General features: G+C 37.4%; 4 protein-coding genes across 7 annotated transcripts in view; 3 read left to right on the top strand and 1 right to left on the bottom strand.

Annotated features, from left to right (window-relative positions):
* The first annotated feature begins 2188 nt into the window (after positions 1 to 2188).
* LOC134212622 (PHD finger-like domain-containing protein 5A) lies at positions 2189 to 4621 on the top strand. The gene is made up of 3 exons (XM_062690635.1): positions 2189 to 2369; positions 2426 to 2616; positions 4429 to 4621. The coding sequence occupies exons 1-3, from the start codon at positions 2318 to 2320 to the stop codon at positions 4516 to 4518; spliced, it is 333 nt and encodes a 110-aa protein (XP_062546619.1). The 5' UTR covers positions 2189 to 2317; the 3' UTR covers positions 4519 to 4621.
* A 102-nt stretch (positions 4622 to 4723) lies between these two features.
* LOC134212620 (uncharacterized) lies at positions 4724 to 5898 on the top strand. The gene is made up of 4 exons (XM_062690634.1): positions 4724 to 4978; positions 5037 to 5101; positions 5392 to 5614; positions 5689 to 5898. Exons 1-4 carry the CDS (start codon positions 4856 to 4858, stop codon positions 5851 to 5853), a joined length of 576 nt encoding a protein of 191 aa, XP_062546618.1. The 5' UTR covers positions 4724 to 4855; the 3' UTR covers positions 5854 to 5898.
* LOC134212611 (leukotriene A-4 hydrolase) lies at positions 5857 to 14536 on the bottom strand. 4 transcript variants are annotated; one of them, XM_062690620.1, is made up of 8 exons: positions 14401 to 14536; positions 13336 to 13401; positions 13151 to 13266; positions 12762 to 13088; positions 12543 to 12694; positions 6871 to 7276; positions 6480 to 6811; positions 5857 to 6401 (listed from the first exon to the last, which is right to left on the bottom strand). In XM_062690620.1, exons 2-8 carry the CDS (start codon positions 13376 to 13378, stop codon positions 5930 to 5932), a joined length of 1848 nt encoding a protein of 615 aa, XP_062546604.1. In that variant the 5' UTR covers positions 13379 to 13401; positions 14401 to 14536; the 3' UTR covers positions 5857 to 5929. The 4 variants fall into 4 exon arrangements, with proteins under 4 accessions (XP_062546604.1, XP_062546607.1, XP_062546606.1 ...); XM_062690623.1 differs by lacking the exon at positions 14401 to 14536 and adding an exon at positions 14086 to 14110; XM_062690622.1 differs by lacking the exon at positions 14401 to 14536 and adding an exon at positions 13732 to 13785.
* A 9227-nt stretch (positions 14537 to 23763) lies between these two features.
* Positions 23764 to 27703, top strand: part of LOC134212610 (X-ray repair cross-complementing protein 5) — a 35044-nt gene continuing 31104 nt past the window's right edge. Inside the window, exons 1-2 of the mRNA XM_062690619.1 lie at positions 23764 to 23994; positions 24062 to 24178. Coding sequence (XP_062546603.1) covers positions 23980 to 23994; positions 24062 to 24178 — 132 coding nt within the window. The 5' untranslated portion in view covers positions 23764 to 23979. The remainder of the gene's footprint in view (positions 23995 to 24061; positions 24179 to 27703) is intronic.

Below are 27703 nucleotides of genomic sequence, written 5' to 3'. Positions count from 1 at the left end.
AATATGTGCGGATTATCCTCAGTGTAATATTAATTGAATTTTACTCAATTTCAAGGATTTCAATTTTGGGTTCCCACACAACTCCCGATTTGAGTGAATAGTACCTAATATTAGGTATGTTTTTTATAGCCGCACTATAAAAAAAATACACGAGAGGGCCGTGTGTTTTACACATGAATTTGCGCATGTTGTCAAAGCAAATCAATTTCACGTGTAAAACAAATGACATCGCTCACCCGAAACTCATCATTTGTTTATAAACAAACCACAAGGTATTAACGTGTAAAGCAAATAGAATTCGGTTGCTTGACTTGACATTTTCACTTGTTTAATATATGACATCGAAGAATAATCGTGTTGAATTTCATTTGTATTAACGAATGAATTTAGTGTTTCTTCCATATTTAAATAATGATGATAATTGCGTAATCGTCCGGAGTCCGATTTCCGTCATCGGATCGAATTCCATTTCCAGAAACATATTTTTGCTATAACTTCAACGAATCAACAGTTGAAGTATAGGAAAGCATATTTCGTTGGTTTTCGAACCTCTGACGGAAATCGCATTCCGGACCTATAAAATAAAATGAGATCAAGTTGATAAAAATTGCAGCCGAAGCGGAGATTGTATTTATTATATTTAAAAGCTGAATTCCATAAAACACCATTACTAGCTGCGGTCGAAGAGTTTGTTCACGAGCAGGTAAGTGCTTTAATCTTCTGACATCTGCAATCGATGAATCAGGTTCTTATCCACACAGATAACCAACAAGTTCAAATTCCATTTAAAAGAATTGGTGTCAATGAACGTGATCGCTTCGGTGCTGATGCCTACCAGCGGGAAACCGTCACGAAGTACGTACATCGTAAAGGGTAGTCGGAAGAAGCTGGTATTGAGGATTCATCTTCGGCGTATATCAGTAAATATCACGTCATCCTCTTTATTGATACCCCGCAGAAGCAGGAAGGGAACATGCAATACATAAAAAAGTACCAAGTTAGTATTCTTCGAATCAACTAAACGTGAATGAGGAGTCACAGCGGGTCAGCCGGTTAGTCCAGAAAAAGAACATTAATTTAGAAATAATAAAACTTTAGAACTGTAGAGAAATATTTATACTTATATATTAAATTCATTAAGTTTTCTTTTGTGTTAGTATTAATTTCAAACCCAAAGGAAATCGCATTCCGGATGTATCAATTGAAATAAATTATTAATTGGAAAACCAAAAAATGGACTTTTTTCTCGTTCACTTACAACGCCAAACGATTTTAGACGGAAGTTAAATAAAGTAGATTTTGAGAAAATCTTTGTAGATTTGTAGGCATTCATAAATATATTGTTTAAATTAATTAAATCAAATATTGTACTTGTGTTTTCCTGAATTAGCAGTTTTGCTTTATTTTATTTATTTATTTGCCTCATCCACATCTTACGGAAGCTTTCAGTGCCTTCTGCCCTCCTGGTCACTGCTCGGGTTACTGAATAATAAATTGCCTCTTCCTTCCACTATCGTTTTACATTTGTGATTTAACATTTATATAGAAACACGAATAAATTGTTCATAATAAATAATCAAACATGGTATTTTTCTTCTTTATAGAAGTGAAATTTAATGTAAAGTTAGTTCACTACAGCTGCTAATTGCAACTCTTTCGAAACATACTTGAACATGTGCGATTTTATTGAAATAATGACACATTGTTCGTCTAAATGCATACTGAAATTCGTTTGAATGGATTCATAACATGTTTTAGATAAACATATGACATCGTGGTGTATCAAGTATGGAATTTTCTATTTACATTGATGTTTGAATTGTGTTTGCGAAGAACATCTCAGTTATGTGAAATACACCATACTTGATGGTGTAACATGGAATGAAATGTCCACATTTTGAAACACACGAGTCGAACGTGTATTTGTTATGAATATTCATGGATATGCATATCATAATGTAGTGTATCAGTAATGGATTCTGTCATAAACATTGACATTTGATCTGAGAGTGTGAAGAACTTCGTGTTGATGTGGATTGCACTAGACTTGATGGTGTAAGCGGATTGAAAATATCCATATTCCGAAAAACATGAATCGAACGTGTATTTTTTTATCAGTGCGTGATATATTGTAACGATAATAACGTCCATAACGTTATTTTGACAATCTTTTGTTTCTCGTGCTCGATCGTGCTGATGAATTTTGTCGGAAAGGAACGAAAGGAGTCGCTTCGCCTCGTTATACGTTTGTTTACCCGTTGCTTTTTTCGGAAATTAAATAGCCTTTTTCTTCTCTACTGAATACAAATATCTCGGAATGGCGAAGCATCACCCCGATCTTATATTCTGCCGTAAACAGCCAGGAGTGGGTAAGTTATTCTAGCTTAAACTTGTTAAAAGTGACCTCATAGTTGCTTGCTTTTAGCTATAGGACGCCTGTGCGAGAAGTGCGATGGAAAGTGTGTGATCTGCGATTCTTACGTGAGACCGTGCACTTTGGTGCGCATCTGTGACGAGTGCAATTACGGATCCTACCAGGGACGATGCGTAATTTGCGGTGGACCTGGAGTGTCTGATGCCTACTACTGCAAGGAATGTACGATTCAGGAAAAAGATGTAAGATAAGTTTATAATGTGGAGTCCCCAAAGATGAAACTCGATGCTAAACTATTTGAATTCTTGTAGAAACCAACTTGATTTGGTGGACCCCTATTTATATTTGATCAACATTTTCTTGATTACTGTACTATGTGCCGCTGGCTGCACATTCCGTCACTGGCTTCAAAAACTTGTTTTGCTTTTGTTTGATTAGTTTCTTTTAATCAAAAACAGATAATGAAACTTACTAGAAAATAGTAAGAAAGGGGCGCGACTACAAAGCAAGACCATGCTGAGGGTGGCTGGGTTCGATTCCCGGTGCCGGTCTAGACAATTTTCCGATTGGAAATTATCTCGACTTCCCTGGGCATAAAAGTATCATCGTGTTAGCCTCATGATATACGAATGCAAAAATGATAACCTGGCTTAGAAACCTCGCAGTTAATAACTGTGGAAGTGCTTAATGAACGCTAACCTGCGAGGCGGCTCTTTCCCAGTGTGGGGATGTAATGCCAATAAGAAGAAGACTAGAAAATAGTTCTTTCAAGAAGGCAGCGTAGGTATACAGGAAATACCAAAACGTACACATTAAGTTCACTTCGAACAGATATAGATTGATGATGTCTATAATGTATATGTACCGTAATCCGGGGGAACATTGATCATTTTTTTAAAATTATTTTGTGAATATTTCCTCCGTAAGTGAAATCATAGCTTTTTTCATATTTTTAAAACGAGTACTATAGTACATGTAGAACGTATAAGACTGTTGTTCTTGATCATTTGATAATTTTAAAAATGTTTTTTGTCGAGTTTTTTTGGTTTTTCAATTTGGGGTAACTTTAATCAATCATTTATCTGTAGAGAAAGCATATGCAAACCCCTTAAGGTAGGTTACTATAGTTGGTATCTCTTACGCTGAGTACAAGCTTAATTTTTTGTTGTTATACTTGTTTTATGTGCTGTGCGTTCAAAAATAATTGTTGATTTTATTGTTTAATAAAAAAAAATAAACGCAAATTCATCCGACGTATATTATTCAGCAGCAAATTTAGTCAAGATCAAGATAGGGGGAAATACGGCATTGGCTGGTTTTGTTCTATCATTGGCAGGGGGGTTTTTGTCGACTAAATTTTATGAAATTTGGCCACAATGTTCTTTGATATGCAAAGAATGTTTAGGCCAAATTTGAACATAGTCAGACATTAAAAAAAACCCTGCCAATAATAGAACCTGCCAAAGCCGTCATTCCCCCTACCTAACTCACAATAAGTAATTGTGATAACAAGAAATAATATTTTATTCATTTCTTGAAAGTGGTAAAACTGATCAATGTTCCCCCGGATTACGGTACTTATGGGGGTCTGTGTTGCTCGGGTGAAAATAAAGAAAACTTGCCTTATACAAAGCCATTTTGAGCGATTATTCCAACAAATTTTTGTTTCATAATAAAGACTGATTTGGTGTAGTTTTCGCTCGTACTTCCAGACATATGCGCTAATATTTGTAAGTACTTCGTCTAGGGGTCCAAAATCGCACTTATAAACAAAAAAAGGCCGATTTTATCTCAAATAAATCTTTTTTTTTGCAAGGCAGTTTGTGATAAAGTGTACGTGAATGTATCAACCAATTTTTATTTTATATACCTACATCATATACAGTGACTACAGTGCTCGTAAAACTGTGCTTTTGTATGGTAAAAAGACTATCATGGCGAGATGCATGATCATATTAACATCATAAACATAACTTAACTTGAACTGCTTTTCTACACTAAACCCACCAAACCAAAATGCAAATCCATTTTGATTCAAAACACATTCTTTTCAGAGGGATGGATGTCCAAAGATTGTAAACCTGGGAAGTTCTAAAACGGATCTTTTCTACGAGAGGAAAAAGTATGGCTTCAAACAGCGGTAGACGGAAGTCTCCCACACTACCATAATTTTAATAATATTGTATTCGAAATTCGACCCAAATTATTAACAAAAAAAAACACGCATTTCCCATAAATCGCTAACAATTTGAAAGTATTAGTCATTTAAAAAGAAAGCCCGTAAACGAAAACTGAAACAGATTGGTTTGCTTGAACTATAAAGCACTCCACTTCATCGCCCCAGCATTGTTCAGTTTCAGTCTCTTATCTATATCGTAAGAGCTATCGCTACTAGGAATCTAAATGGTATTTAATTGAGTAGAGGAAACAGTCCTCCCATTGCCAAAGCTAACGGTTGAAAATGACATTTAGTTTGCCTCAATGTGGGAAAATGTACGTTCTGAAATTGAGTTCTATGTGTTGATTTTTAAACACACTTCAAACATGCTGAGTGGGGCAGGATTTATTCTATCTTCAGCAGGAATTTTAAAAGTAATCTCTCTGGTAAGAACTCAAGAACCACAATTGCATGACCAATTCATGGACTTCAGCTTTCACACAGTTATGCTTCATAATCGGAGGATTGATTTTCGTCACTTCCGGGGATTGCAATGAGTCGCGTTTCTGGTAAGTAGCATGCCATAATAATGGATGTGCAAAGTAGCATACTTATAGAAAAGTGTATCACGTTGTGTAACAAAATACACGGTAGATGTGAGTAATTAAGACAAAAATGCTTTAAGGTTGATGTTAATAGAAATTGATCATAACTTCACTGTTATAAGGTACAGTTGTATAATTCACAGTGAGTATATCGTAATTGAAAACGTTAGCAGAGTACAAATTGAGTTAGTGACTTTCGACTCTATAATAAATGTTATGGCGACGAATCTAAGCATTTCAATTTCATATTACAGGGCGGTCACCTACATCATAACCACGACTGTAAGTGCCATTCTAGCAATGCTGTCATACACATTATATGCGCTCGATCTGATAAAGTCAAGCACAGCGCTCAAAATACAATACATCGCTGAGATAACGGTGGCCTATATCGTGTTTGTTCTGCTACTGATTGTTTCCATCATTATGATGACACAATGCACCAGCAAAAAGTATACCCTAGACTATATTCCAGAGGTGAGATATGCGAGGCAAGTTAATTACACCAAGTCAAAGAGAAGTAATGTCTTTATCTCGTAAATGTGTTTCAGCCTCTGACGATAATTGGAGCAGTTCTAATGGCTATCGGTGGAACGCTTTTATTTCTCGACTGGCGCTCGAAGGAACGCATCGATGATATTCAGATGAATATCCCACGCTCATCACAATCGCAACGCACCAACCCTCATCTCTCAAGAAAATCAATACTAGTTTAGCACTCTCATGTTAGAACCAGTTTATTAAACATCATCAAAAGCGAATTCAACTTCCATCATTGTAAACAGCCATTGTTCATTTGGCTGTTTCTAGACCCAAATCCTTGGAAACGGTGTAAGCACAAACGGACATCATTTGGTCCTTGATTTTGTTATAGTTGTCAATAGCGATCGGCCTCGCTTCAGGCCAGCCCGCCAACTCCTTATAAACCGGTCTGACAAATTTCATGCGGAAATTGCTGTTTGCGAAGGCAAGAATTTCATCCATTTTATCCATCATCCTTGCGCGAATGTAGAGACGGACGAAGCGGAAACGAATTTCCGCGTTCTTCGTAGCATGGATATGATACGTTTGATCCAGCAGGGCTACTTTTTCCGAAGTTAGCTCTTGAATCGTTTTTTTCTCCAGGAGCTGGGCCAGAAACTCGATCAGTTGAATGCTAGTCAATGTCTCAGACAACAATGGTGACGCTCTTATCGACTCCAGATCATTTTCTGCCCACAGTTTTGCATGTTGTTGGCAAGCATCCAATAGCGAACGATCATAGCTGGAAATATAAAATTGTTGCATGGTAAATAACGGCGAACCGAATTATGAAGCAAGGAATTTCAATTTAGGGACCTACTTGGGAATAACTGGTGGCATTCCCTCGCCGAACAACCATCGATCCCAGTCAATACGTTCCAAAAACTCCTCGTTTTTGGGATCTTCCCGGAACCAATCATATAAAGCCTTCTTGAAATCGTTTGTCAGCACGGACTTGAACTTGAATGTGTTCAGATAGGAGCGGAAGAATGGTTCAAACTTCTCGGGTCCCCCCAACAGGTCTTCTAGGAACCGTAGAAATGTGGAACCTTTAATGTACGGAACGGTTGAAAATGCATCATCTGGACTACATTCGGACAAGTCCACCACCAGCTTAGTTAGCTCAGGTGTATCAGCAAGCTGAGTCTTGATCTATAAAGTAAAACACATAAAATTAGCACTGGATGGGATCGTACGAATTTCAAACTTACGCAATCCGTGAGCTCACTCAACCCATGCAGAGCATGGAAATCACGCGAACCATTTCCGAACAACCTGCCTACAATTTTGCCCTCCACAAAAACCGTAAATCCTTCATTCAACCAAAAGTGCTCGAAATTTCGATTTGTCACCAAATTACCGGTCCAGCTGTGGGCGATTTCATGTGCCACGACGGTGGCCAGTGATTTATCGCCTGCCAGCAACGTGGGGGTCACAAAAGTCAAACATGGATTCTCCATCCCACCGAATGGGAAGCTCGGAGGCATGACCAGTAGATCGTACCGACCCCAAACATATGGGCCGCAAATCTCCTCCGCTTTGGCGATGAAATCAGCCGTTTGTGAAAACTCCTCTGCCGATTCATCGATCTGCTCCTGTTCTGCCCATACGCTTGAACTAAAATGATAAGAAAAAATATGAGAAACAATTATTCCACCTAAGGATGTTATCCTCACCTAGCAGCAGTTGAGGGAATTTTTATTAGCATTTGCATTGAGTAATTCACACAAATTCTTAGGTCGTACAAGCCTCGATTATTGAATGAGAGTTACAGAAATCGTAATTAAATAAATAAATCACTTCCCACAAGTTACCACAGATATTTATTTGGGGTTAATCTCTATTTATTAGATGGAAGCAAAGCAAATTTCAACAGTAGAGAGTCTGTTGGGCACGTCTTTACGCACGCTGAGAAAGGGGAAGAATGATTAGTTCGACACTTTCTTAAGAAAGATGCAGAGAACTCTGCGATTCGTCTCACAGCTTCGGAATTGCTAGTGTTAAAGGTATTACTGTGAGAATCGTTTTGTTAGAACGTGAAACACAGAAAGAAATTAGATTGAGATACAAATTCGAAAAGAGACCAGCCAGGAATTGAACTTACGACGTCTTACTTAGAATGCATGATTGTACATCATGAATCAGAGCATGTCTTTTGACAGACAGCTTAGAGTTAGTCTACAACACCCGTTAAATTGCAAAGGACGATGAAAGGATAAGTTGCAAAGGACGACGAAAGTCCTTCGTAGCTTAGTGTGAAAAGCACCTGTCTAGCGTACGAGGGTCGTGGGATAAAACCCCACCGATGGAAGATGGTTAACTCCAATACTTTTTTCGAATTTTTCACATGTTGTGCACATGCAGATCGAATTTTAAAACATATATCATACGAATATTTTTCGTTTCACATCGAGTCGAACATGTTTGGCATTACGGGTTTCGATTCGATCTCGAAAACGACTCATCGTTCGAGTATGCTTGAGGAGGTACCAGAATAACGAGATGTTTTGGCATTATGGAAACTCGATAGCACACTGAAAAACGACTCAAGTCGAATGAAAAACACTCGTCACCTTTATAGCTTTCGAATGTTGTTCGAGAATTATTTCTTGCTGAAAGTTTTTAATTATATTTGTTATTATTTCTCTACGGGAAGAGAATAAATGTTTTATTATTGTCTCTTGAGGAGAAAAATGTCTACTTTTATAGTTTCCAGACAATATGCAATCTCTAATTATTCCGAAATCCGCGTAGAAACACGGAGCAAAAACAATCTAGTTTGAAACAACCAAAACGTTGGTTGAATTTCAAACTGAAATTTTTGTTGTTGTTAAGTCAGAGATGTTTGTTTCAAAGTTCAATGAATAGGTGCACACAAAAATCTATTTTGAATTGTTTCTACCCCAAAATGCTTGGTTAATACAGCATTGTTTATGTTTGTTGCAAACTAATATTTTAGTTTGTTTCTACCATACTTGAGGTTGTTCATTATTGTGTTATTTTTAATATTCTAAACTTCAAACTTGACACAACCTATTCAACCAATTTAGCATGTTGACTCAACCAGAGGTTTTGTTTGGTTTGAAGGTAACCTAAAAATGGGTTTCAGATAAACTAAAAGTTTAGTTTGTTTTGTTTTACCAGGAAGACGGAGTACAATAACCAAACTACCAAATTTTCGAATCAAACAACCATAATCATGGTTGTTTTAAACAAATATATGTTAAACCTATCTAGCAGAGAAATAGCAACCTACGATATTAGTTTGTTTCAACCAGCGTTCACAGTTGATTCAAAGTTAATCATTGCTTGGGCCGAATTCAGCCTAAACTTTTGGTTGAAGCAACCTGAAATTTGTTTGTGTTTACTAAAATTTTCTCCGTGAACGACTTCAACTAAAATCGGTTTTTTGAAGTTTTCACGTATTTTTTAACGATTTCGATAAATCGCGTGAAAAATATATGAGGTAAATTTGCGTTAAAAAGTGTATATTCCAAAATCTACGTAAAAATAGATTAGTTAAATAAAAAAACGCACATGAGATGACCCAAATGCATTTAACTAAAACACATGGAAACATCAAAGTAATTTATTATTGAATCCTTCTTTAGCTTTAAATTATTTACTTTAAAATTGGATCTGTCGCATACACTCGATTAAACATAAAACTTATAATTTGTGTCGTAACAATATCTCAATTTACAAAACATGTCGTATCGGCATAATGTTTTAATCGGTTGCAACTGCTCAATAAATAATATTGCTTTTTAAAGTCATTGAGCACAATTTGCTTCTTTATAAATTAACTGCCAATTCATGCCCTGAAGGATGCCTTTCCAACACGCAACATGCTGCACGCAGATGAAATTACTCTTATTCTCTCTGTTTACTCACATTCGCCATGCGCTGAAGGTTGTCTCTCCAGCGGGCGGCATACTAAACACGGAGACAACTATCTCTTATTCTCTCTGTTTACATTTCGTTTGACAGAACATACTCGATTGAACTAGTACAGCACCATTCGAAGTCTTGTACTACGATTGAATGAAGTCGAACGAAATACATAATGCCGCATTTTTTTCGAAACGAGTCCAAAAACTTACGAATCGAGTGATTCGATTCGAGATGCACAATGTCACCCCAGGGGTGGCATTGTGCATCTCGATTCGAACGTAATTCTATCGAGTCGAACATGTTTGGCATTACGGGTTTCGATTCGATCTCGAAAATGACTCATCGTTCGAGTATGCTCGAGGAGGTACAAGAATAACGAGATGTTTTGGCATTATGGAAACTCGATAGCACACTGAAAAACGCCTCAAGTCGAATGAAAAACACTCGTCACCTTTATAGCTTTCGAATGTTGTTCGAGAGTTATTTCTTGCTGAAAGTTTTTAATTATATTTGTTACTATTTCTCTACGGGAGGAGAATAAATGTTTTATTATTGTCTCTTGAGGAAAAGAATGTCATAAGAATACCTACTTTCATAGTTTCCAGACAATATGCATTCTCTAATTATCCCGAAATCCGCGTAAAAACGACTTCAACTAAAATCGGGTTTTCGCGTACTTCTTGACGATTTCGATAAATCGCGTGAAAAATCTATGAGGAAAATCTGCGGAAATACGTATATATTCCAAAATCTACGTAAAAATAGATGAGTTAAATAAAAAAAAACGCGCATGAGATTACCCAAGTGCATTTAAATTTAACACAGGAAGCATCAAATTAATTTATTATCGAATACTTCTTTAGCTTTAAATTATTTAGCTCAAAATTGGATCTGTGGCATAAACTCGAATTAACATAAAATTAATAATTTGTGCCGTATAACAATATCTCAATTTACAAAACATGTCGTATCGGCATAATGTTTAAATCGGTTGCAACTGCTCCATAAATAATATTGCTCTTTATGGTCATTGAGTACAATTTGCTTGTTTATAAATTAACTGCCAATTCATGCCCTGAAGGATGCCTTTCCAACAGGTAACATGCTACACGCAGATGAAATTACTCTTGTTCTCTCTGTTTACTCACATTCGCTATGCGCTGAAGGTTGTCTCTTCAGCGGGCGGCATACTAATGGCCCGTTTACATATGAGCTAGTTCTAGCGGACAATGCACTATCCGACAATACTAGCACGAAATTAGCTTAATGACAGTGCATTATCCGCTAGAACTAGTTCATATGTAAACGGGCCATAAACACGAAGCCAGCTATCTCTTATTCTCTCTGTTTACATTTCGTTTGACAGAACATACTCGATTGAACTAGTACAGCACTATTCGAAATCTTGTACTGCGACTGAATGAAGTCGAACGAAATACATAATGCCGCAACTTTTTCGAAACGAACGAGGAAACGAATCCAAAAACATACGAATCGAGTGATTCGATTCGAGATGCACAATGTCACCCCTTGGATCACCCATTGGTTCAACCATTAGACAAAGTAGTACAAAAACCTTCGCACTAGAAGTCCACCATACAACATATTTTAAAATTCAGTTTCTGGAATGTGTTCTTTCCTCGCTACCTCTATCAATTGATGGTAGCCTCAACAAACCTCGGGGAAGTTTTCCGCCGGATTTTGGGCCCCGTGCATTTTGCTTTTTTAAGAATCTCCCGGAGGAATTGCTCAAAGTATACTTCCGGGGGAATTTATGTACGAAACTTGCGGAGCAATTCCTGAAGGAAACTTCGAATAAGTTCCTGTATTCCAGAAAACTTTCTTGAAGGAATTATTGTAGGAATTCCAAATTAATTCCTGGAGCAACTTCCAGAGAACATCCTGGAACAGTATTCAAAGATATTCCTAGAAGAATTTCCAAAGGAATTCATCTCGAAATGATCCATTGGAAAAAATATGGAGGAATGCCTGAAAGAAATCGCCAAAAATTCAAGAAAGAATTACTGGAAGAATTTCTGAAGTAATTTCTGGCAGAATTCCCGAAGGAAATTCTGAAACGCACGAAAGCGTTTTTGGAAGAATTTCAAAAGAAATTCGGCATAAGAAATAATTCTATTCGGTATTCCTAAAATATATTTTTCTGAGAATTCTTAGCAGATTTTGTGAACGGTTTTCAAGGGGAATTACCAAACTACATAAATCCATCCACCGACCTAATTTGCGATACAATCTGTGAGGAAAACCTGAATGAACTTATGAATACATAACTTCCCTAACAATTATTTTTAAAACTGAATCTAGACAACAGTACCGGATTAATTTCATTTAAAACTACAATAACAAATATCACAAAATTCCCGGAAAAAAGATTTTTAACGCGCATTTTATTTTAATAAACAGACAGTTTCGTTTCTCCCTTCTGCTTGTTTATTCCACCCAGTCCCTAGCACCCACGTGGTTTTAACAGTTGAAGTACAGTTGCATTGGTGAACCCGGTGCGAAACCGTGAAACAACACAGTGCGAACCCGACAGCTTTGGGGTTGGAACTAGTGCGAACCTAGTTCCAACCTGAGTGAATAAAAAAACACTTTGACAGCACTTAGGTTGGAAGGTTGGAACTGGTTCCAACCTAGGTTGGAACTCTTTAAAAACGAATTAGTTTTAGTTTTTATTTCTGTTTTTGTTTCTGCAGCTCGGCAAAACCCCAAACAGTCATATGTGTTCAGCAAAATAAAAATCTAATATCTCGGCTAAAATTACGATTCTTAGCTGATTTTCGGCAAATTATTTTCAGCAATTTTGACAGAAATCTCGGCAATAAACATGTTTACCGCAGAGTCCATTATATATACATACCTATCGAGCAAAGTAAACAAAAAATGCTTGTTGGGAACCTTGGCTATAGCGTTGCTTTCTGTATGCATACAAATTTGCTTTGGAAGACAAAAGGAAAGTGTATGTACTTACATTGGTCCAATGGATTTTTCTACAAGAGCTCCAACGACGATTGCTAGCAAATAACTTGGAATGGGAATCTTTTGTTCGAAGTATGAAACTCCCGGCTCTGTCTTCTTTTTGACGGCACTCATCAGTCCAGTTACCCCAGCGGGATGGCGAAGCTGAAATTACATTTTGTTAAGAAAGTAGATGAACAACTTGAACTTGTTGACGTAAGTTTGTCCATACCGTTGCATTGTAGGTAAATTTCACAGCCGGTGTGTCTTGACAGGGCACGAGGGATCGGGCATGAATAGCCTGACATTGACTAAACAGATATGGGTGCTTTTTTCCACAGGTTTGTTCTGCCGTTAGCCATTGGAGAGCGCTTGCCTTTGGGCTGGTTTCGTACTCAACAACCAGAGTAAAGTCTCCGGAAGTTTTCGTTGGTAAATAGATTGTCAACTTGGAGCCGATATTTTCCACTGGTACTGCAACGTCCCATGTTACCGGTACTTCGCCAGCCGAAGATTTAATGACAATTGAAGCGATGCTCAATTCGCTGGAATCTAAGAACTGGAAAATAAATTGTGAACCTATTTTGATGTCAACTATATTTTATAACATGGTAAGCTTACGATTTCCTCGACATCATCCTTTACGGTTTTAAAGTACAGAGTAGCACTTCCAGAAATAGTAGATTTTTCGAAGTTAATCGTCCAGTCAAGATCTACATGGCGAATGATAAGCTCCTCTGATGTTTTGATAAATATGATAATTTAAGCTTTTCAATTATGTATATTTAGATAATGTAAAAACTTACGTGCGTTGCTGTAGGAGCTAGGGTCGATTGGACTCAGACGCATTGTAATGCACCTACCTGTGGTGGCTGGAAAGAAACGAATTTGTAGAGTAAACCACAATAGATAATGGATGATTATGCCATCATACGTATCGATTGTTATGAGAATTTTCGAAGTGTTACCATTATGTGGATAACCGCAATCTATAAGATAACAAAGTCGAACAATTGTCACTGATAATGAAAAGTACTTATGAGGCACGGTAACAAAGAGTTATTCGTGAAGGATTGTATTTTGAGACGAGATTGAACAGAACCGAAGTAAAATTATCTCAGTAACACATTCCGGACTTATTTCAGCTATTTAATTAAATAGTTCAATGTTTTACTGAGATGATTATTAGTAGAGGTTTTTACCTGTTGCGTCTCTAGTTTTGTAACCGACGTGTAATCGATTGTGTGTAAGGTCCAATTTAAGGGAGATAGGCTGTAAGCTTTGCTTTCATTTCAAGTGACCAACATAGTTGGAAACAAGATTTTTTTTATGTATACAGGTTATCCGACTTGTCAATATCCCCAACTCAGCCATCTTGGATTTTTGTATGGAATTTATGCTCGTTTGTTTACTTTTTGCACTGAAAATGTATGTTTCCCCCCCGCGCTGGTTATTCCCATCTACTGACGAAGTCGGATAACCTGTACATAAAAGAATCTTGGTTGGAAAGTCTAGATGCGGTCTATTGGATAGATTAATTTATAAAATATACGTACATATCTGATACACTTCAATTTCTACTTAAGGAAAATTTCTAGACCTCCGTTCAGTGCACAAACCAGATGTTTAGGTACCGCTTAAAACAAGCGGAGGTGACAAATTGACACCAGTGTCTATTAAAGGCATTCATGAAGTCATCTTGTTTTGGTTGATGATCTCATGTTTCGATTATTGAATAAAGTTTATAAGTATGACTCGTAACATATAAGCATTATCATCTAGTGAATAATAATCAAAAAATCAGTTTATCAGATTTGGAAAACATAATCAATCTAAACAAAAAATGTATAGGTTATAATGCATTAACATACCAGAAAACGAATTCACACAATGTAAGCACACTGATTTTTATAAAGCAACTTGTTGCTTCTATCTTTTACTAGATACAAAAATCACCACTGACTGAATACTGTTACTTCTCAGCTGTTACTCCTTCTTTTACTATGCGGTGAGAACCGTCTAATGGATAGAGTGTATTCACTAATTACAAACACTCTGGATTGGATAGATAGTATAACACATAATGAGTATATAATAGTCTTTTGTCAGTTATATATCGCGTTGCAAAAACGGGAAATATTCCAATTGGAAAAAAAAGTGTCCGATATCAGGAGGGTGAAACGCCCAGGAGGGTGAAACGGCTGTCAAACTACATAGATAACCCATCTACCTCACATCGTTTTTGGTACTCTCGTTTTTGGTACCCAGTTTTTGGTTAGTTCACCCTAATAAATGGCATAATAGAGTAAACGAGTTCTCTGACGTAAGTGCCTATTTTCGATAATTATTGAATTATCCACCGTGATTTCGATAAAAACATGCAATTATGTTGATTTTTTGTACAGTAAACATTAGTATAGATGAAATGATGATGAAATATGAAGATCGATTCTATCAATAGAGATAATAAATCATCGAGGAAGATAGTCGGTGTTGACGGAATAGTCGGTGTTGGCGGAATACTTGTTATAGAAAAGACATGTTGGGTACTAAATTTCAACGCAAAACATGAACTGTTTGACAATTGAATGACTAAAATGTTTGCGAAGGAAATGAAAGGTCCACCCAGCAGTAAAAATACGGAATGAGTTCATTTTAACTATTGTTATTTGAAACGAAAGACAGTGACTGATGTTGCATATGGGATCACCAGCCGAATGGTAATAAAAGTACAGTTTTTTGACTTGTGCAATATCATTCGATAATTTATTCATTGATTTTGTTCGCATCAAAAATATATACATATAAAAAAACAATCATGATCTTCAATCTGGTCATTTTAGGTATTACAATATTCGTCGCCCGTTCGCAAGAGGCATTTGATTCAACCCGGCTTCCAAATTCGGTTGAAATATAACTGGATCATCGCCGGCACCTGCTAATAGGTCTTGCTCCAAGCGTGCTTGAATCACTCCTACAGTATTGTCAGAGCCGAAATCCGACCGAGTACAGATATTTTCGGAGGCATATTCGCGTCGTGTATCGTAATATGTGCTTCTCACATCCCGGAATGGCAACCGGCCGACTGCAGTGCATTTAGCTGTGATTGCATTTACAAGCTTGTTTTCATCAGCTTCACTAAGACACAAACTCGGTATCGCATCTTTTTTCAGTTCCCGTTTACCTTTCACTAGCAGGAAATCGTCACCTCTGAAGTGTCGAGAGCAAATTCTTGCATGCTCGCTGAAGAAGCAATCAGTCCTACACAATACTTCCATCCAGCAAACGTTTCTCTCGGGATTACTAGGGATTTCTGTTGAGACACAATTGCGATAAGGAATAGAAAATATCATAAAATATAATTCTACTCTTACCTGTAGGTAAAAGAACCACCCTCTTCAATGCGCAAATGCATGTCGTTGCAGCAAGAGGCTATTAAGCACCGCAATATTATTGAATTGGCCACTTTCCACCATATAACACCGGAACAAAGTAGGAACTGGGTGACTTTACGATTTGTTGTTGTTGAAAAAAACAAAAACAAAACAGATCAAAACAACAACAATCGACGCCATGTTGAATCGATGTGAGGTAGGCGATATTTTGACGTCTTCAGTCCCCTGGAAACGCCTGTCATCCGCGGTACAATGGCACGCTACCCATCGTTTTTGGTACACGGGTAGATCAAACAACCCAAATTTTGTGTTGCTTTCGATCTGGCATCGATTTCATTCCACCATTTGATGTCAAAAACAGAGAAAGGAAACCACCCAACGATAGCAGTTCGATGGGGAAGCCAGAATCTATTATATAGAGTTACGCAAAGAGGCTTCTTACACTTATTCTGAATGATGCTCTTGTTATTCTGTTGCCAACTTTCACTTTTGTTCAACCCTTCAAGTGACTTCACGGGAGCGTTCACTTCTAAAGCTTTTTGATTCAATAACCTAGTCAGTCACCCACAGAGTGCAAACACGTGATTTCTTGTTGCTTAGGGAATGTATTGATGTTTTTTGAAGCTGTTTCTAGATCAAATGTAATACATTTCAATCATGAAAATAATAATCATTAGACGATAACAATACTTTCGCCTCACCCACAAGCATTTGTTTACTTTGTTCGATAGGTAGACGGTTTGACAGTTCAATAGGTAGATTTGGCTTCACTCTTTGCGCAACTCTATATATAATAGACTCTGGGGGAAGCCAACGCTAGGTTGAAGGGATTGAACTCAAATTTAGGTTGTTTAAACCTATTTGAACTTAACATTAGGTGGAAACAACTTAATATTTAGGTACTTTTTCACACGGGATCAAACGGAAACTACTCAAATCCGAGTTGCACCGTCCAACTCAAAATTGGCTTCCCCCACCAACAGTCCAAATTAAGTGAAATGAACTTAATTTTGAGTTGTTTGAACTTCATTTTGGGTTGTCTGATCTAACCGTGTACTTCGGTGTTTGGTACCAGGCTACTGACATCCTATTGTTTAGCCCATCGCCAGATCGTAGCCAGGATGTCCTGGGCTATAATTTTTTTTCATACTGCGTTTCAATGATGACAGCGGTCTATGTCAATTGATGATGATGACACCGCGCTTGTCACCGGGTCGTTTGGTACCCAGTTTCTGGGCGGTATCCAGCTTTCCACGCTCGGTAATGGCGGCTTGCCGCTGTGTAAAAATCAATCGGTCACTGTACTGTTTGACCAAAGACTAATTAAGACGTTCATGTCCCATACAAGAGCGTACTTTTTTAGTGCTCATGAAGTACTAGAGAAGAATATTGAACAACCTCGTGATGATATCACCTTGATGCAAGTACAGAGTTGAGTAACTGGTACTTCTCATGGGTTGCTACGGCGACTTTCTAACTGTTATGTAGATCAAAACATTGAAGAAAATGTTCAGAATCAATCATGAAACACAAATATATATCGCTTTATATTTCCGATGCTGAGTGCTGAAATGGTTACGCGAAAAGTGTTCTCAATTGACCATTGGTTGTGCTTCCAAATAAACTCATTCTAGGTTGAGATGTCGCATTCTAGCTCAATAATTGGGGTGCAGGTGAACCGAACCGTGTAACGACAATAGTCTTCATTTTGGAAATGCAATGCTACTTATAGTCTGAACGATCGTCATTTGGGCATTGACCACCGTATTTCCATTCTAATGCAACAAGAGCAGTGGCTTCGGATGTGACAATAAGGTTTTCGAGGCCGAACAGCAACGTCATGTAAAGTTTAAATTAATTTATTTTTAAAATTATTAAAATTATTTTCATCGAATTTACAAATTTCCATTAATTTTCAAAAATTTCTAATTAAAAACGAGCAAGATTTAATGGAAATGTTCATGAATTATCTCACGTGGCAATAATTAGTATTCATATTAGTCTTTGATCGAATATAATTTGGACTTCATTCGATTGACCCAGTACAAACATTTTGTCTTATCCCCATTATTCACACCTAAAAGCAAATAAAACATCTTGCATGAGATAGGTAATTCTGCAAAAGAGATATTATATTTTTGAATTTTTTTTTCCTATCATATTTAACTAGTTACAACGTAAACTACCGTGCCGATTTGTATGCAGTTACGGAAGTTTGATTGCATTGCTGTGCACAATCGCTCAAACACACCCAAATTTCCCAGCACCCATCGGTATTTTCTTCGATTGTAAGCGGTGAACGTTCCGGTTCTAGACGCCATGTGGGTGCGTTTGCTTAAGTGTCCAGTTATGGTTCTGAGCTTGGCATTATCAGCACCATTCCTACCACTTGCAAGAAACCAGTAGTTAATTGGCCATATATTTTCGTCTGAAAATTATACCTTAGCGTCCCTCCTAGCGTCCAAAAAAAAGTGGCAGGACTATTTGTTTACATCTGTTCAGTGTTCACACAGATCATCAGCCTACTACATATTTTTAAGAGAAAATTTTAGTTCAATGGCAACTGCAAGGTTAAAAGAAAAGCAGATAAATAGTCAAGTGTCAAACTTGGGTACCGAGGGACCAAATGCAGTACTAGAAGTGGTCCCTAGAATGAGCTCTACAGTGACGTCTTAATTAGTCTTTGGTTTGACACTAGCTGGAGGAAAGCTCACTGGCGTTCCTGGGTGAGGGGAAGGGAAAAAGGCCTTTTCGCCAGTGAGTTTTCCTCCAGCTAGTGTCAAAAAGTACAGTGACTGATTGATTTTTACACACCGACAAGCCGCCATTACCGAGCGTGGAAAGCTGGATACCCGATTTCAGCTGCTTATTTTGGGTGATTGATTCGCGTAACGCAGTTAGTGCTAATTATCTACAATAAGCCATTTTAGGGTAAAGCCAGAGTGAACGCGACGTGCGATGCGACACGACGCGACAGTGCAATTTGACAGCCTGTTGATAATGATTGTTATTCTTTTACGTGAGTCGCGTCTCGTCGCATCGCACGTCGCGTTTACTCTGGCGGGCACCTTAGGGGCAAGCCAGAGTAAACGCGACGAGCGATGCGACGCGACGCGACTCACGTAAAAGAATAACAATCATTATCAACAAGCTGTCAAATTGCACTGTCGCGTCGCGTCGCATCGCACGTCGCGTTTACTCTGGCTTGTCCCTTAGGCTCGATGCCCACGTAGAGTGCACGTGGCGTCAAAAAGACGCAGGTGTGCACCGGAAAAAAGCGGTAACGCAGCGTCACCACGCCGATGCACACCAGCGTTATTTTAACGCTGCGTGCACGTGGCGTTGAAAAACCGCTACGTGGGCATCGGCCCTTATGAGACAGGTTCGATCAGCTGATCGAAATTTTGAGTGGACGGCTCGGTCTTTGTTTTGGTAGATTTGCATGCAAACCATCATCAATTCGTCATCATCATCATCATTTCATTCCATTTTCGCAAATCGACATAGTTGTTTCATAAGGGCCGAAGTCGCAAATGTAAACAAATCGAGTTTATGTCATAGATCGAACCTCCTGAAAATTTACTATATGTAGCATATTAAAAATAGTACAAAATGTTGTTTTTTTGCTGTAAAAACGAAGAAATACAGAAGGGCGATATTACATTTCCGTTGGCATTTTTTTCTTAGTGCGATTGCGCCCCGTTTTCTCCATGGCAGCAAAAGGGCTAAACTGTCTTTCATTTACGCATTATGATACTTCGTTCTTGCATCAAAAACACATGTGAGCAAAAGGGCTAAACGGTACTTTGAAAACACAACGGGGCGATGCAAACAGGCGATAATGACAAATAGGTTGACAGCCGGGCGTGGAATTTGGGCGAAAAGGATGTTGGGGAAAACATTATGGCGCATTTCTGAAGGGCGCAAGTGTACACTGTTATAAAAAAAGGACGACTAGTTCTTTAATCACATTTTCAAATCGAAATAAATCCGAAGTAAATTTTATTTACATGTGGCTTCTATGATTAGATATGGATGTATTTCATGCAAACTATTAGCATTTGAAATACCATCTACTTTTCGAATTATAATTGAAAACATGTCATGGAACATTCGAACCCATTTTTCTCCATTCGAGCTCATTGCGACATTGGCCCTTATGAAACAACTATGTCGAAATGTTGCTAGTAAAATGTAAATATTAGTGTTAGGTCTCCTGTCATTTGAGCTTTCTATAAAATCAAGCATAATTTTTCATAACGACGTATGTAACAATAATGAGGATTCGAGAAATCCTTTACAGAAAGTTGGCAAAACTTTTTCTAAAACTGTTTTAATACTAAATCTTTTTTCAATATTTTTTTCCGCTGGCAAGCATCAAAACTTAATAAGCGTGCTTCACGTCATAGCTCAGTTAATTCAAATTCCCTGTGAAAAACGATAAATTCATACATACACCGGTATGCTGTATACGTCGCTGGTACATTAGTCGGTTTTCCATTGAGATTCTCACGTCCGAATGTGTGAGTGGCGATAAAAGGAAAACAAACACTCCTAGATGGTGCAACTCAGCAAAGATTGGGTAAAAATGAGTATATTTCCATATATTTTTTGACTCTTTTGATATCATTGTGATGACCCGATCATTTTTGAGGTTATGAGCAGAAGGAAAACAAACATGTTTTTACACATGACGAATTGCACATTAGTGTGCGAGCGCTAAACGTTACTCATCTCTTCTGACGTGAGAATCTCAATTCACGGGCTTCCAGCGGTCACCACACGGACAGATAAATCAACTCAAACTTTGAGTTCAATATACACACTGATGAGAATATCGCAGGAAAAAATTACCCAAATTTGGGTAGTTTTCCCTTTCTTTCCCATGATTGCTATCAAAACTAGAGCAAGATGCAAACACCTCACCGAGGTTGCTCAGCCCTATAACCCAAATTTGAGTAAATTCAATATTCTCTATTTTGGGTTGATTAAGGTCCGCTTCGGATAAATTAAACTCAGCTTTGGGTAAATTGTTTACATGGAATTAAAGGCAAACTACCTACACACCCGTTTCAAATCACTCAGAGACTGAGTGAAATTGTATTGCCGTCTCTTTTTATCCCACGGAAAAGTTACTCAATTTTCGTAAAAAGTGGAACTACTCAAAATTTGAGTAGTTCAACTTTTTACACGGTAACCGCAAATTACACCTTTTATGAGTACAGTTCACACATTTTTCAGTTTATATTGTATACGTCACAAAATGAATTATTTTTACTCTACTACTCAATAAGGAGTAGAAAACATGCATTTTCATAGATTTACCATCATCTTAAAAATGCGTAAAAAATAGTACCAAACCATTATCCATTTGTGTGCTCGCTATTTTTTATTTGTTTGTTCCGTGAATGCACATAGTTTCGTGCTATCTTTTATAAAAGGTTGTAAAAGTGAAGGATTTGCCAATTCTTTTGGCCAAAGATAATTTTGAGAAGCTTTCGGGTAAGAATTATGATTTTGTAAATGAAATTCCAGTTGGTTTTGATCAATTATTATGACTTTCCAATATCAATCACCTCACATACCAGGTTACTTGGGAGAATTGAAGCACAAATTTCGGAAGCACATACTGAAATGTCACCCGCCGAAATTGCAGCCACAATCGGGCGTTGATGTTCCTTCACATCCGGATTAATCCAATGGCATTCGAAGGCAAACTAAGCACACCGAATGATGTCGAATGAACTCGATGATGAATCCTAACTATTCCAGCTTTTTTGAGGTAAACTATTTTCTAATAAAGAATATAATGTAAACTTGTTTTGTTCCCTTTTTACGTCTAAAACAGTTGGCCTGAAAGAAATTTAACATTTAATCATATTTTCGATGAACCAAGAAACTCACCCATATATTTGTTTACTAAAAATGCGTAAATTTCACTCATGAGCGAATTTCGTGGAGGGATAAAAAGTACGCAATTTTTGACATAGAGCCGGAATACGCATTAATGAGTAAAAGAGTTTTACGCATTTATTGGGTAGTCCCAGTTGGTCACCGAAATGCGTATTTTGTACTAATTATTGAGTATTTTGGGGTTATCGTGTACGAAAATTGAGTAACTTTTCCGTGGGATAAAAAGAGACGGCAATACAATTTCACTCAGTCTCTGAGTGATTTGAAACGGGCGTGTTGTGCCAGAAAAGTCATTTTACTCAAATTTGGGTTATTGGCCCAAACTATAGTTTTGATTGCAAAAAACTCACTTTTGGGTAGTTTTGGTTTTCAGAACACGCTCATTTTGATTTTACTCACCGGTGAGTAGTTTTGTATCGTCGTCTTTTTTAGAATTTTACTCACTTTTTGAAAAAAATGTGGAACTACTCAAATTTTGAGTGGTTCCACTTTTTTTCAAAAGTGAGTAAAATTTCTGTGGGAAAAAAGAGATGGCAATACAAAACTACTTACTATTGAGTAGAAAAAAATGAGCGTGATGCGGCGCTCAAACGTCATTGTGTTCATTCGATGCACGATCACAGTTGTACCCGGTAAAAATCGTTTACTCATTAATGGGTACTTTTTCTCTGCTATCTCTTTCTCTCTGCAGAAAAATTCACCCATTTGGAAGAATAAGTGGATTTACTCATTTAAATGAGTAGATCCACTTATTCTCCCAAAATGGGTAAATTTTTCAGCAGAGAGACAGAGATAGCAAAGAAAAAGTACCCATTAATGAGTAAACGTGTTTCTCCGTGTATAATAAACAGGGATATAGCGCAGCTGTCAACCCCACACAGATGCACCGTAGTAAACATGAATTTGACATTTTTGGAAATTTTGACAGTTTTGGGCATTCTGACATTCTCGGTTTGTGCACGCTTAATTCAGTTGACCTTTTTCCATGAGTTTCAACGGGGTTAACTGCTGTGAACGACTCGTTATTTTTGGCGTGTACGTGAGTGCACTACACGACTCAGAGGAATAAATCATTTTTAAGTCATAAATATGTGTAAGTCAACGAATAAAAGAGTAAACATATTTAGGTATGTATTTTATGTTTGCTTCGGTGATTTTGACTTTAGCAGACCTTACACGAGGCATATATTGACAATACTTTTTTCGTCAAACTTTTCATCAAACTTTTCTTCAATATTTTCACTGATTAGCCGGCATGGCCGTATAGCATGGCTATAGCATGGCTATAGCTGAAGAAAAACTCAATTTTTTCTTGAAATAATATGAATCAAATAGCGGTATAACGCACAAAACACGCACACATTCAATCGTCATCGACTCCTGTGGGCAAACTGCGGGGGGAGATGAGGGGAAATATTGAAAAGAATATCAAACTTTTCTGATTTCCCTCAATATTTACTTCAATATTTTGGGTTCGCACTCACACGATCAATCTTTTTCTTCAATAATCAAGAGTTTGTCAAACTTTTTCCGTCGTGTGGGGTCTGCTTTTTGCTATACCCCTGATAATAAACGATTGCACGAGCCAAAAACTCCATATAAAAAAAATGTAAACATTGCCCTCATGAAACTTCACTCGCCATTTGAACACGGGTAAAAAAAATTGCCGTGTGACGTCATGATGCAATCGTTCATGACAGTTTTGGATTTCCAATTGGAATATTTTCTGTCTTTGTTTATAAAGTCCGGGTATATTAGGCGTCGCGACGCTAAATATTTATTATGCCGGTTTGCGCTGTTCTGCTGACTGCTTCGCACTCGCACCCAAGATTTTTTTATGTACAGGTTATCCGACTTGTCAAAATCCCCAACTCAGCCATCTTGGATTTTTGTATGGAATTTTTGCTCGTTTATTTACGTTTTGCACTGAAAATTTATGTTTCCCCCCCGCGCTGGTTATTCCCATCTACTGACGAAGTCATATAACCTGTACATAAAAAAAATCTTGCTCGCACCCTCCGCACACCAGTCCTGTCACAAACAGGAAACGAGAAACAATCAAGTAAAATCGTGAAGCAGTTAGTCAGAGTTTGTAGGATAATATTTTCGATATTATATTAATTCCTCATTGTACCACGAATAATGGCTAGAACCAAGGTGTGTTGTGCTGTATTGTATATACGTAATAAAATGACCCGATTAAAGTAATTTCTCATTTTTACAGGAAGGCTGTATGATTATTTTGGATGTTGGAAAGGACACTCTCGTCAAAAGTGGCAACGATGGTCAAACTTTTTTCGAACGTGCTAAAAATTGTGTTTCCAAAATCGTTCAACGAAAGGTATGTCAATATGTAGGGTAAAATGATCAAAAGCAGACCATTGATGCATAATTGAGTTTTTAAAGCTTAGTACATAAACATTATCCTATGTCTTGTTCTTCTTATTGGCATTACATCCCCACACTGGGTCAGAGCCGCCTCGCAGCTTAGTGTTCATTAAACACTTCCAAAGTTATTAACTGCGAGGTTTCTAAGCCAAGTTACCATTTTTGCATTCGTATATCATGAGGCTAACACGATGATACTTTATGCCCTGGGAAGTCGAGACACTTTCCAATCCGAAAATTGTCTAGACCGGCACAGGGAATCGAACCCAGCCACCCACAGCATGGTCTTGCTTTGTAGCCACGCATCTTACCGCACGGCCAAGGAGGGCCTCATTCTTCTATAAAATTCCACCGGAAAATACACTGGATTTTGTTTTTACGCGATTTACATTTTCTCAATTTTCCACTCATCCTAAATGTTTAATGCATATTAATTATCATGTGATTTTTCTTCGATTTATTCTGGATTTTTTGAAACATGTTGCGAAGAGTTTGGTGGTAAATTAAAGTCACACGATCAAAAATACGAGCGTAAAAAAATCGTGTAAAAACAAAATCCTGTGTACTGATTTTGATTTTGATTTTCTTTCAGAAATAAGCCTAAAATGAAATCATCTTTATAAAAATCTGATAAAATAATTGTTCTAGAAATATGAAAATCAAAACCCACTTGTGTTGTCCCATCTTGCTATTTATTCGCATAATAGTCACACTCTAGATTTTGATATAATCTCGCACAAAAAATCAATGTAATTATGGTCCATTTAGTTCCATAGCAATGTATACAGATGAAGAATATTATGCCAAATTTCCAGAAAGATTGCTGGTTTTGTCGATTTATTAGAATTTTTTTAATTTCTCCCTGTAACACGAGTTTAAGAAATTTAACGGCATATTTCTCAAGTTGAAGAAAACTGACATGGGACGCTTATGCGAATAGGGGCAGATAAGGGGCCGTACACTAGAAATGTAATTATTTCTGGGGGGTGGTAGTCTATCATTTTCTTACTTTCCATATAAACAAAAAAATGTATGAGAAAAATCTTGCAAATGGGAGGTCGAAAAACCCAGAAAAAATGCTTACGTAATTTGTGTACGACCCCTAAACGGAAATCTGCAAACAGACACCTGAGGAGGTTAACCCAAGTAGTGTGGGATGAGTGTTATATAGAAGCTTACCCGACCCACTAAAACCAAAACCCGTTCGCTAGTCAAGCAATACTTCTGGGCAAGGAATGTAATTGTCGCTGAAAAATGCAAAAAACAAGCAACAAAAGAGAATAGCGATAACTCTTTGTCCTTATCTGCAGAGGATAAAGACATTGTTGCGTTCCATGTTATTTGCAACAAACATAGAGAGGTAATTGTTGTGAACTTTTCAAACTGCGATAACTTGTATATTTCAGAAGTAAAACACAAATCATGTCAACGGATGGTTAAGTTTATGTCTAAACATTGATAACTGATACTTATTTATCCAAAAACATCATCGAAAACCGACTACTTCTCAAAATGCGCGGCAAGCGATCATTGTCTTATTCTGTTGCAGTTTGGGACAAACGCTTATTGCGAGTTGAGTTTGTCCCAACATTTACAAGAGAGGACAATGTTGTTGTCATTGGCAATGTTGTTTTTTTACATTCCTAGCTTCTGGGAGATGCTCACACTTTTGCTAATTGCTAGACGCACTGGTACTGGTGCTACTAGGACCGTGGTATACCACGGTTATTGAATACGGATTGAATACCACCAGTGTGTCATTAGTATAACGTACAAGGCATTAAAACCACATCGACTTCATGTGGTAACCTCACCACTCTCAGCGATTGTATGACAAATTGCGGAATTCCATTTCGCGGAGTCTCACTATGCGGAACGGAAACCCATTTCGCGGAGTGTGACATTCCGCGGAAATTACCCATTTTCGCCCCATTTCGCGGAATGATATTTCCCGCAATAACCCATGTCGGAGAAAAATTAAATACACTATTTATTATTTTGATATTACTTTTTGAATATATAATCAAAGAAGTTTATTATTAGCATACTGATAAGGATAGAATCATCATCATGCAGGAAATACATCCTTCTTTGAATGTAACGTTTTGATATATTGCACAAAAAATCTAGTCAAAGGTTATTGTTTCCTTTGAAATAGAAGATTAGCATGTATGATACATTTGTACAAAGTTGTGTATCGTCGTGCGTGGCTTCTTTTGACTCCGGGGGCTACTTTGGATTTTTGATTTTTTGAAAAATTAAACGGAAAAACACCACATTTGAAACAGAAAGTTGCCATCCAACTATCAACAAGATATATAGATTTTATAGTAATTTTCGTTATAATTCTTGTTTTAAAATGTCCAAAGTAGCCCCTGATTTGTCAAAAGAAGCCCCGCACGACGGTAATACTTATTCTCATTCAATAATAATTGAAAGAATAACTAGCTTGAATTTGGATTAGCATGGATTTTCTTATCTTTATTAGGTTGTTCCTAAATCTTATTAGTAATGAAGTTCAGCACTGCTTAGTTTTGGATTGCATTTGGGTAAGATTTGAAAAGTTTTTGGAAGAAATTGGAACCTTATTGTACTTGCTAAAATCTCGCATAACAAAAGTAGGCCATTGGCTTCGTAAATTTGTTGTTCTCCATGCAAAAAAAAATCTGCATGTTGTTTCCACATGAAAATTCAGGTACATTTTACTTACGTGAACACGTAGTTGCAACTTCTTCAAAAAAAATCAGGTGAAACTTACGTTACCAGTGAATTTGATTTGAAAACTCACGTTAGGCTTACGTAATCTTTTTTTTTTGGTGTAATCATCCATACAATACTTAGATCCGCATTTTAAAGCTTGTATAGAATTGTGGCACGGAATAGGAACGAAAGTTTGAATCACGTTTTATCTTTCGCGACCCACAGTTTGGGAACATATGTTCTAAATCATTGTTCTGATATATAAACCATAATGTTGAGACAAGTTTATTTTGGTTTGCAGTTTTCATTGGAGTTAACCAGGTGTTGAACTTAATCTAGAATTAAAAAAAAACACCTTATAATAGCAGGCCATATATTATGATATTTCATTGAATTGATGGTTCATCTTCTCGGCATCACCGACCCGTAAGCTAGAGTTCCACTACCGGAGCGAGAGGTGGGGCACCAGTCGTCGCAAGCACGCTAACGTTCTCATAGACAACGTCCTTGCACCAAGTAGTGTCTCATCAAATATCAATGGCTGGGGCCGCCAGTTTTGAATTCTCTTTCTGTGAGCACTTTTACAGGTATTAACTGCTACCTTTAATTACCCATTTCTGCCGCCTCACCGCAGTGCCAACGAAGAATGTATTCCATTATTAGAAATTGTAAACATTTAGAATGGGTTTTATTTCATCCCTAAACAAAGTAAAGCCGTAGAGGCGAAAATCACTTCTAGTGTCCACGAACAATTCACTTCACTCTTCCAAAGTTATTC

The sequence above is a fragment of the Armigeres subalbatus genome, chromosome 2 (genome assembly GCF_024139115.2).
Source record: "Armigeres subalbatus isolate Guangzhou_Male chromosome 2, GZ_Asu_2, whole genome shotgun sequence".
Taxonomy (NCBI): domain Eukaryota; kingdom Metazoa; phylum Arthropoda; class Insecta; order Diptera; family Culicidae; genus Armigeres; species Armigeres subalbatus.
This window is presented reverse-complemented; position numbering and strand designations above follow the sequence as displayed.